A 12,213-nucleotide genomic window follows, 5' to 3' on the forward strand; every position below is an offset into this window, starting at 1 on the left:
CAAAGCATGAAAAAAAGTCTAGGAATTGATCCATTAATAGGAGAAAATAGTAAGAAGGTGACAAGCAGCAGAGAGAAAGCAGAACTGCTTAACACAGATTAGGAATGGAAGACAAAATAAGCAATAAAATGATAAGAGAACACATATCCAGTCTAGATGAGTTCACATCACCAGATGGATTACATCCCAAGGTTCTGAAGGAACTGGCAGATGTGACTGCAAAACCACTGAACCATATCTTTCAAAGATCTTGGAGGACCGGGGAACCACTAGATGACTGCAAAAGAGCTGTTGTAATTCCTATCTTCAAAAAAGGAGGGGGGAAATTGATCCAGGATATTACAGACCTATCAGTCATATATCAATACCTGGGAAGATTCTGGAAAAGATTATCAAGCAATGAATCTACAAACACCCCCTAGAGGCAAGCAAACTCCTAACTAGAAGCCAACATGGGTTTCTTAAAAACAGATCAGATCAGATTATGCCAGATAAATCTTATGCGTTCTTTCACAAACTGACAAAATTAATGGGCCAGCAAAATGCTGAGGATATAGTTTACCTTGACACCAGTAAGATGTTTGATAAAGTAGACCACAACCTACCATTTGATAAGATAGAAAAATGTGGGTTAGACAGCATCACCATCAGATGGATTCACAACTGACTGACCAACCACTCAATGTGTAGTGGTCCTCAACAGAACTGCATCTACATGGAGGTAAGTATGCAGTGGGGTACCCCAAGGCTTTGTTGTAGGCCAATACTCTTCAACATCTTCATCAATGATTTAGATGAAGGGATAGAAAGGGAATCACTGGGAGTCCTGTCTGAAAATCTGATTATGGATTGACTATTGGTGTCTAGAGCAGACCTGGGCATTTTACAGCCCCCAGGCTACATCCAGCCCTTTGGCTGTCCCTGTCTGGCTCATGTAAGGTTAATCAGTAATTAAAAATCAAATGTAATAAGCATGCCACGGGGGGGGGGAGGGGGGAGAGATGAGTCAAGTCCAGCTCTTGCCCAGTCACTGTAGGCTCCTTCAGTCAGCTGGCAGTCACAGGACGGCAAGAACACAAAGGACTTTTCTGCACCTGTGCAGCACTTCACCCCTCACCTGGAACGGCCTAAGGAATGAGGTGGTGGTGCTGGTGGCAGTGGTCATCGCGTGAGGGCTTGGGCTCAGCCACCCACTGCTGCCTGGGTTGAAGGATGGCTTTCTGGGTGAGTGGGCAGAGTGCAGCCAGGAGTTATTGGTTTGGTCCTCCACAACAATCCCAGTTTCTCAAATGGCCCCTTGGGAAAATTAATTGCCCATTCCTCCCCTGTAAGACATCTGTGGGTGGGAGAAGAAGATGCAAAATAATCCACAAAGTATCTCTTCTTAAATCACTTTCTCTAACTTCTTACCTTTCAAATGGAAAAAAATATTCTCAAAACAAAAGTCCCACTGACACTTGACTTGAATTTGGCAACTTTAAGTAGGTTTTTGTAGACCCTATGTTGTCTGAATGCTATCTCATTTGAAACCATGCACTACATTGGTAACAATATATAAAATGATTTTAACATCTCTGTCTCTATGGTACATTTGTCTTTAGGCGCTGCGGATGAAATTTCCAGTAGTAAACCTTCCTCTCTATTTTGTTGTGAAAGAGGAGGATTATTTTGTTAATCTGACATCTCCTTATTTTGTCACCATAAACGAAGTAAACAATAGAACAAACTGGATTATTTCAGGTAATGTTGCAGAAAATAAAAGGGCTTAGACGTTTAAGGATCAAGGAGAAGTTTATTTGGCAGCCAGGTTCAAAAAGCTAGTCAAAGGCTAGCATGTAACTTCTGAACAACTCTTCTAATGGAAGCACACATTCTTATACTTTGTCAAAAGCAGCACAACACGGAAATACTTAACCCATTTCTGATTGGTTACCTTGAGGAAAGAAGCCTTATAAGCAGATACTGTCTTGCTTCCCCTTTTGTCTGGGCCGCAGGTATGGAGCTCTAGTCTCATAATGGCTACGTGGCTTTGTAAGAACTTTAGCTGAACTCTGTGGTTTTGTGAGAACTTTAGCTGAACTCTGCGGCTAGGCTTCATACTTCCTGTTCTTTTGCAAGTTTCAAACTCCGTCTTTTACTTTATAATAACAACATGAAAGGGCCCCTGAGAGGCTATCCAGCCTGTCCCCGTATGATCACTCTTAATGTCCAAATCTCACTTTACGTCCTATTTTAGTAAGAAGCAGACTGCTAGGGTTCAGAAGGAATTTTTCTGAGAAATTCTGTTCAAAATGTTTGTGTTGCCATGTTCTTTTGTAGGAAGTTAGGACCCCTCCCCTCCCCTAGGAAAATGAAATATCCTGGGAAATATTGAAAAGGCAGAATATTATATTTCCCTGGATGCAAAAAGGGAGAAACATGTTTTTAAAGACAAAGTAGCTCCTTGCAGCTTCCTGACCCCCCTTTTCTCAATGAGCGATTAAAGCCTGGGCTAGTCTACTCAACATAACAAAGATAGGATTAGCTTTCTACAGAAACTCACCACATGGCATATGGGAACTCAACCAAGCTTGGGACTTAAAAAGACACACAATCTACAAAGTTAGCTAAGACCCCCACCCCTGGGAGTCTGACAACCAATCAGAATCCATTCTTATCCAGGAACAGGAAACATAGAGGTGGGGCCGAACAGAGTATAAAAAACCCAGGAGCTCTCAGCAAAGCCCCCCCCCCTCTTTTCTTCTTCACCCAACATCTGGAAGCATGTGATCTCCCTTTTCTGTTCAGGAGTTCAAGCCATGTGATCCTGTCCACCATTAAACCATCTTTCCAAGCAGTCTCCATGTTTCCAGTGTCTTTTTCCCCACTTGGATCTGAACCCACAAGGACATTTCTTCCAACAATGTAATGCTCTCTTCCTTGCCAAACCTACAATAACTTAAAATGAAAAATATTGTTTTCCAGATCTATCCACTTTCATTTTCATTTTCACTATTCTTGAAAAGTTTCTACTCATGATAAAGAGTTTTGATGATACTTTGCTTTACCAAGTTTTAAGTTTGCCCTTTCATCATAAGTTATCATCATAACAAAAAATCTGCTGCAGATAGATCTCCATTTCTGATTTCTAATCTAAATTTTTAGTTTTTGCTAAAGGATATCTTTATTCAAAGCATTGGCTAGTCACCCTTTATGTAAGATTCATTTATTATTGGAATGCATAGTCAGACAATGTGTAGAACTATAACTCAAAAACTATTTTAAATATTTTTTCAGGTACCAATGAAACATTAAGTTTGTTAAAACTAAGGACATACTTGGAGAAGAAGATCAAAAGCAAGTTGTATAATCCAGATGGGCTAACTATATCAATAACTGTAAGCTTCTGATAAAATACGTATATTGAATAGAAAAAACTGGACCATGATATGCATATTCATGAATATTCAGAGAAGGCAGAATCGGCCTATATCAGTGGTGAAATCTATTTTTTTTATTAAGGGTTCTGTGGGCGTGGCTTGTGGTGTGGTGGGATCATGTGACTGGATGGGCGTGGCTATGGAGTTATGTAACTGGAGCAGGGGTGGGTTCCTGCCAGTTCTAACTTCTTCTATAGAAGAGGTTCCACGAATCTACTGTGCCATTTAGAACCGGTTCTAGCTCCCTCCCCCTACCTTTGCCCCACCCGCCACTCACTGATTGGCTGGTTCACCAATTGCCCCGCCCACCTCTAAGAGTTCTATCTAAACCTTAAAGTCTTAAAGCTGTCAAGTTTGAACATCCCTGGTTATTTTTATCTAAAGGGTTAGGAGTGCAAGGATCTTGTAACCTGACAGCTTTAAGAATTGCGTGCTTCAATGTCAGAGTTTCTGAGCCAACATTTTGATTGCTAAGCAAGAGCGTTGTTGAGAGAGTTTCACCACATTTTACAAGTTGGCCATGCCCACCCAGTCACATAACTGCCAAGCCACTCCCAGTTGGTCACATGGCTGGCAAGCCACTCCCACAAAGCAGGCCACACCTACAGAAGAGTTTCTAAACAAATTTGAAACCCACCACTGAACTGGAGGCTCAAAAGACAGAAACTCACTTTAACAATGTTCTGCTGGAACAGCGTTGGTCCCTTCCAGCCCTGGATTATCCTCTGAAGCTGCGGCTAGTGCCAGGTTTGTAGTCCTTCTTTCATCTCCTTTTTCCCTCCCTCCCTCCCTCCCTTTCTTTCTTTCTTTTTCTTTCTTTTTCTTTCTTTCTCCCTTCTTTTCCTTTTCTTTCTTTCTTTCTTTCTTTCTTTCTTTCTTTCTTTCTTTCTTTCTTTTTCAGCACCCCCCACCCCCACCCCCACCTTTCTGGAGAACCTGTAGTAAAAAAATGCTTAAAAAGAAAAAAAAAGGTCCGAAGATCAGCTGTGCAACGTACGATGGTCGGAACTTTTTTTTTTAATTTTTAAAGTATTTTTTTACTACCAGTTCTGCGAACCGTCCCGAACCGTTAGCATTTCACGCCTGGCCTAGATAGACAGTCAATAGATGATAAATGTAGTTTAACTTAAATCCCTATCCATCTGTCCAAATAAAGACACCTATCTAAAACCAATCAAGTTATTTAGGGCAGCAAATCCCACTTTGCAAATAAAGTAAAATGGTAATAGAGAAAACAATCCATTTCCATTCGGGTCCCAGAGATGCTTTTCCAAAAGGCAGTTGAACTTTCTTGGGTTTTTTTTTCTTCTTGAAAATGTTTTCTTCTCATCCAAGAAGCTTTTTCAATTCTGTTTGAATGCTGGAGAAGGGTTTGCAAAGAAAAAAAACAAGAAAGTCCATTTGTCTTTTGGAAAAGCACCTTTGGGACAACCATAACCTGGATGACTGAAAATTCCCACAGACATTTAAATTCATATCCTTCAAGATGACCTTCGAAATAACATTAATTTTAGCAGATTAAGCAATGCCAGAAAATGTATTTGTAGCAAAAGAAATATTATTATGCACTAATAAAAAATAATGTTTCTTTTTAACAGGGATCTGAACTTTTCCATTTCAGAGTATCCACTATTCCCGGAGTCTCCTTTTGCAATTTATTTGATGAATTTCAGGTATATTTTTCACAGTATTGAAATATAGAAGACTATGAAACAAATCTCAAATACATAGAATAATTACATTGGCAAAATTATTTATATACAGTAACTTAGTACAGATATAATCAACAACAATCCCATCTTCAACAAATTTAAATGATATTGTCTGAAGTGTCCCCACAACAATTTCTGAGTGATAACATTTCTACAAATGAGTATTGATAGAATGCAAACACTGCATCCGGTCCTCATAGCCCCCAACATAATAAAAGAGCCGTGAGCACAGGAAGACTCTCTATTCCTTTCCTTGTAGCAAGTGGAACTTTTCCTGCTTCAAAGATTGTTGTAACAGAAATACATAGAAGAACAGAGTTGGAAGGGACCTTGGAGGTTGGTCTCCTGCTCAACCAGGAGACCCTATACCATTCTAAATAAATGGCTGTCCAATCTCTTCTTTAAAAACCCAGTGTCTGAGCATCCACAACTTCTAGAGACAAGTCATTCCACTGATTAATTGTACTCGCTGCCAGGAAATTTTGCCTTAATTCTAAGTTGGTTCTCTCTTTGATAAGTTTCCTCTGTTACTTCTTGTCTTGCTCTCAGGTACTTTGGAGAATATGTTGACTCCAGGGGTGGATTCCGGCTGCTACTACTGCCAATTCGCTCAGGGAATACTAAAAAAATGCTTAAGCGCATGCGCAGAAGCCAAAAACAAGATGGCACTGCTGTAGGTGCTGCCGAGAGAACCAATTCAGGGGCATGGCAGGCCTGGGTGGCTGCCGATTCTAGCGACCCAGAGCGCCAAGTTGCTACTGTGTTTCCCCCAAAATAAGACAGAGTCTTATTTTCTTTTTACCCACAAAATATGGCTTGGGCCTTATTATCGGGGGGGTATTGTTTTGGGGTTGCTGGGTGGCTGCTCTCTTGCGAGTGGGCTCCCAAAGAGCCGGGCACAGCCTCATGGGTGAATGGCTGTGTTGCGCTATCGCAGCAGCAAACACAACAGCCATGAAGTGACCATGCTCACAAGCAGCCACCCAGAAAACCCCCTTTCCAGCCGGGCACAGCACCATTCACTGACCTAGGGGTGTCACCCAGCCGCGTGATTGCCGCCACCTGGCTCCCGTGGCTTGGCAACATCGAAATGCCAGTGAATGGCACTCTGCACGGCTGGAGAGAGGGGCTGTGTGAGCGGCTGTTCTGCTCTCGCTCATGTGCCTCCCAGCCTCATGATGCCATGGCCCAGCTCTCTCTGCAGAGCCAGGGCACCTCCACTGCCGCTGCCACCACTATCCCAGCATGGCTTTTTTGGAGGCTTCCAAACCGAGTCTTCCAGCAGTGGCCACTCTGGGCGTACGCTCTATGGTTGTACGCTCTGTCTGCAGCTAGCCCACAACTATAGAGTGTACGCCCAGATTGGCCACTGCCAGAAGACTCGGTTTGGAAGCCGCCGAAAAAGCCATGCTGGGATGGCAGTGGCGGTAGGCAGCGGCAGCAGCAGTGGAGGAGCTCTGGCTCTGCAGGGAGAGCTGGGCCAGGGTATCATGAGGCTGGAAGGCACATGAGCGAGAGCGGAAGAGCCGCTCATGCAACCCCCCTCTCCAACCATGCAGACCGCCATTCACTGGCATTTCGAAGGCGCCAAGCTGCGGGAGCCGGGTAGTGGCAAACAGGCACTCACGTGACTTGGCGATACCCCTAGATCAGTGAATGGTAGTTTGCTCAGCTGGAACGGGAGTTTTCCAGGTGGCTGCTCATGAGCGTGGTTGCTTCATGGCTGTAGTGTTGCGCTGCTGTGAGAGCGCAACACAGCCATTCGCCCATGAGGCTGTGCCCGGCTCTTTGGGAGCTCACTCGTAAGAGGGCAGCCACCCAGCAATGCACCCTCTTCAGCTGGGCTCAGCACTGCTCACTAACCTAGCAGTATCCACATTAGAACCACTTCTGACCTCCGCTCCTTCCGGCAAAAACTGAAGACCCACCTGTTCCGATTAGCAGGCCTGGCATAATTCAACTGTCCCTCCTGGCAAATGTATTATATCTGGTTATTTTAGGGGCTTTTTAATTTACTGTATTTGTTTTTAGGGGTTTGAATTTATTTTATATCTGCTTTGTACAGTTCTTTTAACTACATTTTAACCTCCTCCATGTCAATTGTCAACTGTACATATTTAATTTAATTTTATTGTATCCTGTTATATTTTGTATGAACTGTACACCGCCCCGAGTCCCTTGCGGGAGAGGGGGCGGTCTAGAAGCATTAAATATTATTATTATTATTATTATCCTGGAGGTGCCAAGCAATGCAATCACCTTTGCCCCCCCCCCCCCGGTTCCTGCGGCTTGGCACCTTCGGGATACTGCTAGGTTGGTGAGTGGTGCTCTGCCTGGCCGGAGGTGGTTGTCCAGGGGGCTTATTTGCAGGGTAGGGCTTATATTTTTGCCCACCAGAAAAATGTGGCATGGCCTTATTATCAGGACATGTCGTATTTTCGGGGAAACACGGTACCTATTTGGCTGAACCAGTCCAAACTGGTAAGAACCCACCTCTAGTTCACTCCCCTCTTCTTTGTGACATCCTCTCAGATATTGGAAGATTGCTATCATGTTACCCTTAGTCCTGCTCCTTGTTAGACTAGATATACCCAACAACAATTCATGATATGTTTCAGCTTCCAGCCCCCTAATCATCTTTGTTGTTCTTCTCTACTCACTTGTTAGAGTCTCAGTATCGTTTTGTATTGCAGGGATCAGAACTGGATGCAGTATTCCAAGTCTGGTCTTACCAAGGCAGTATATAGCACTACTAATAGTTCATGTGATCTTGGTGATCATCCTCTGTTGATTCAGACTAGGACTGCAGTGGCTTTTTTGGCAGCTGCAGCACACTGGTGGCTCATATTTAAGTGGTTGTCGACTAGGACTCCTAGATGCCTCTCACAGTTATACTGTTGAGCCAGGTATAATCTATTCTATTCATTTGGTTTTTCTTACTCAAGTATAAAACCTTACAGTACTTTTCTCACCATTGAATTGCATTTTGTTGGATAGGGCCCAGTGTTCAGGTCTTGGCTATTTCCTGTAGTTTGTTGTCATCTGCAAATTTGATGAGTTCCCTTTCTATTCCCTCATCTAAACTGTTTATGAAGAGGTTGAAGAGCATTGGGCCTAAGACAGAACCTTGGGGTACCCTCATTTATACTTCCCTCCATGTAGACATAGTTCCATTGAGAAGTAAAATGGATGTCCCACAAGTCTGAGCCCCTACTTTTCTCTTTCTAGAATTTAAGCAAGTTAAGCAAATATACCATTAAGTAATACAAATATAACGTTACAAGACGTTGACACTGATTGACTGATTTATTGATATTCATCCATCCATCCATTTATTCAGTTCTTATAATATACATATAACCTCAGGTTACAACTGTAATGGAACTTGTCCATCACTATCGTAACTTATGCTGGGTATAAAATGATTGGTTACATGACCTTTTATAAAATGGTTACAAAATGTGTTCATGTGACCACAGAACATTGCAAATTGCCATAGAGTGTGGTCAGGTGACCACAGGGATACAACTACAGGATCTTCGAATTCAGGTCATAAGTACCACCACTACCCAGGTAGGCCCATCAGAACATCGAACTGTCACTAATTGGTCATAAGTCAAGGATTACGGTACCTGTACTGTATTTTAAAACTTTGAATAGTCCTAAAATGGAAATGTAGCTGCTCTTTCTTCTTCTTTATTGTAATAAATTTTCAAATCCGTATTTAAACTTGCAATGCTAGACTTGGCTTCAAAGGTACATTTACTAATGTAAACTTAAGTTATCTATCTCAAGATACACCTTTTAAAGTAGTATGACATTTCAGTTTACCGGGATATATTTTTATTGCAGATTTATGTTGATGATCCACCACTGGCTTTTCCTGGACATTATCTCATCAGTACAGTTGTAGCTGTGTCAATAGGAGGGATTCTCTTTATAGCTTTTCTTCTGCACATGTATGAAATCCAGATGATAACTTTTTTAAAAAGAAAGAAAACCAGAAACAAAGTAGAATCAAAAACTTCAGTTGCCAGTGAAGCATCATATGAAAGCAACGAATCATAATTGTTAATTATGCCACAATGTTCTCACTGCCATGCCAGTATGTGGCTATTTTGGTCTAATTTGGCCCACAAAAATTGAAAGGATTAGTTAGGGTTTTTTTCTTGTTAGATAACAAAAAGAATATTCTTTTATTTCTAAATATGACATTATTCTAGTTGCTGTTGCCATGCACTTTTTAGCTTTTGAGTGAGGAAGCTATTTATGTATGCATTTATTTTTGCCAAAGTGTAGACTGATGTTCAGAAAATGTCATTCAACAGTATATAATAACTTAATTAAAATGTAATAGAAAAGAGTTATTAAATATATATCCATTCTAACTCTGTATTTATTAAGTACCAGTTATTTTTGATTAAAAGCTCTGTAAGTCCAATCTAGCAGTTATTGTCATTTATGTTAATACATTGCAAAAAAAAGTAACTAAACAAAGTTAAGAACAAACAAGATTAAAAACAAATAAATTTAAAAACAAAATTATGAATGCATTATTCTGTATTTTACTGTGGGGAGAAATTCCCTAATTATGAGGCTGATAAAATATAAATGAGAATATACATTACACTGAACATTTTTAAATTTTAAGAAGTTATTCAGAGATAATTTCAAAGGAAAACAAAAGTATATATAGCAAAAAAGAAAGAAAAAGAGCCATGATAGCGTAGTGGTTAGAATGTAGTATTGCTGGCTAGTTCCGAGATCAGTAAAAAGAGGACCCAGATTGTTGGAGGCAACATGATGACCCTCAAAACACTTAGCGAGGGCTGTAAAAAACACTGTGAAACAGTATATAAGTCTAACTGTTATTGCATTTGCTTAAAAAATCCACCAACTACTGTTACATATGTGCTTTATACTTCCAGGAATTTGAAACAAAGGGCAAAGATTCAAAATATTATTTTTTTAAAAATAATGTCCCCACAGATTAATATGGTTGGTTCATTGCCATACAGCATGAGAAAAAGATGTATGATATAAAATGGAATCTGAAATAAAAATGAGGAGTATAACAATATTCCTGTTTAAGGATTCAATGCAATACTTTGTTCTATTCCTCTCGCTTCCTTCTCTCAAAGTGATTCCCAAACTATCCGTGAGTTGAGGTGTAGTCATTCGGCTAAAAAGGAAGCATTACAGTTTGCTTGACCTATGGATATAATGCAAAACTTAGGATTTCCCCCAAATAAGTTTATTTTTCACTGCGCTCCATTTAGCCTACCATGCAGTATATCACGTGAGTTTCTCACTGGAATGATTTTTTTTTATTATTACCCAAAACTAATCAGTAAAGACTAGTATATGTATAACATCAATACAGGATCTATCCCACCTAAATTTTACAAGCATAGCCATTAAAAAGGCAGTGAAAAAGGCCTGGAAAAAAGCAGAACTATCAAAACATGGAATGTTCAGAGATGATCTTCATTAGTCTTTACTAAAAGAAGACCAATTCAAGTGCACACCAAAGTCAGGGGCAGATTTCTCATCCCAGTGTTGCATGACAATTGTTTTAGTCCTCTCCCATGACTGAAAAGATCCACTGTTTTGATAGATGACATATTTCAAATGTGAGGATATAATGCAAAAGAACTTAAGCATCTTTGATATTGACCCAGAGGCTAACAATGCTATGTTAGCTCCAAATATAATGCCATAGGATAAGATATAATCATATTGATTACAGTTCAAATTTCTGTCTTTCATGTCCAATAATAACGTGATTATACCCAACTCTTAATGAATGTTCTTTAGGATATACGTAGTAAGCTGTTGTGCATATCTCATTTTAAGACCATAAGCAATGAATTTCACATTGTTTAATATAGTGTGCCATTGGTTTACCAAGAAAGGTCATTCAAACTTGCTATTCTAAAGGTTACATGCATAATATCAATTCATTCAGGTTCCTCTAAGAAAAGGTTTCTGGCTTGGGAACCCCACATAATTCTCTAAAACCTCTAATTTCTGTAAAGTATCAGAAGTTGCAATCAGATCTGAATAAAATAACAAATTTGTAAGGTGACTATATTGCCAAAAATGGAGTAGATTTCTAATTTTACATCCTGTAGAACCAGGCAGAAGACAAGCCTCAGAAGTGCAGAATAAAATAAAACATTACCATCTAGTTAAGGCAGGACATAAAGCAAGATTTGGACATAACATGAAACAGGGTCAGACTACAAGACCTCCTGGGGGCCCCATCTATCCCTTCTATTTTGTTATACATTTACTGAGTCTTGAACCAGAAACGTGAATTCTGGAAATACAAATGTTGGACCACAACATCTGTTCTAAGGAGGCCAAGTCAGTTAGAGGTCTCGCCTACGAGTCAGGCAGATAGCTTAACCACAAAAGCCGGTATGTATTCAGTGCTTCCTGCTTGCCTACTGCAGCCTAGATATGAAAGGGAAATACGGTAGAATTCGCTTCTCTGCTTAGAATTAAGAAATTTAGCCAATAAGAATGCTTTAAAATATTTCCGTGGTTTTGATGCTTTGAATACAATATAAGAATGTGTGTTTGGATTGGAACGCTATTCAGATGTTAGAAATTATTATCTCTATCTGAACCATTTGGCCAAATAAAGCTATTTCTTGATCTCGCAATCCAAATCTCCTGATTTTCTGCAACATTTGTGGTGAGCAAGCGCAGGAGATTGAGGAGCAATATTTCGCTGAGAACGGCACGGACCAACCAGTGCCCAATTGAGGCCGTCTAGCCTTACTTTCAGGCGCCAATGGAGAGTGTTTCTCTGGAAGTTGGTGGTCACAGACTGATCCAAAAACTACCACGAGATCAAGACAAGCTCATAAATAACGCCAGTTGAGAAAAGAAGACGTCTGCAGGGAAGTATTATGGGAATTGTAGACCCACTCAGTTGAGAGTGGAAGAGGGGGCCCGATCACACTCTTGAGCCTGGGATAGCATCCCTTCCTAATGGAACCGGCGTATCCTAATGAGGCTCTAGATTTGTGTGGGTGGTTAAGTCACCACAGTTCCTGAAGGCGACCATGATA

The 12,213-nt window shown here is 40.6% G+C and overlaps 1 protein-coding gene across 1 annotated transcript in view; it reads left to right on the forward strand.

The window, feature by feature from the left end:
- The window catches only part of LOC309386064 (cation channel sperm-associated auxiliary subunit beta-like), a gene marked incomplete at its 5' end in the record, with an annotated part of 83,387 nt that extends 73,832 nt beyond the window's left edge, over positions 1 to 9,555 (forward strand). The window contains 4 exons of the mRNA XM_081941026.1: positions 1,602 to 1,740; positions 3,277 to 3,377; positions 5,018 to 5,092; positions 8,984 to 9,555. Coding sequence (XP_081797152.1) covers positions 1,602 to 1,740; positions 3,277 to 3,377; positions 5,018 to 5,092; positions 8,984 to 9,199 — 531 coding nt within the window. The 3' untranslated portion in view covers positions 9,200 to 9,555. The remainder of the gene's footprint in view (positions 1 to 1,601; positions 1,741 to 3,276; positions 3,378 to 5,017; positions 5,093 to 8,983) is intronic.
- Between the last annotated feature and the right edge of the window lie 2,658 nt (positions 9,556 to 12,213).

Source organism: Natrix helvetica (assembly GCF_964273705.1).
Source record: "Natrix helvetica genome assembly, chromosome: 1".
NCBI classification, from domain to species: Eukaryota; Metazoa; Chordata; class Lepidosauria; order Squamata; family Natricidae; genus Natrix; species Natrix helvetica.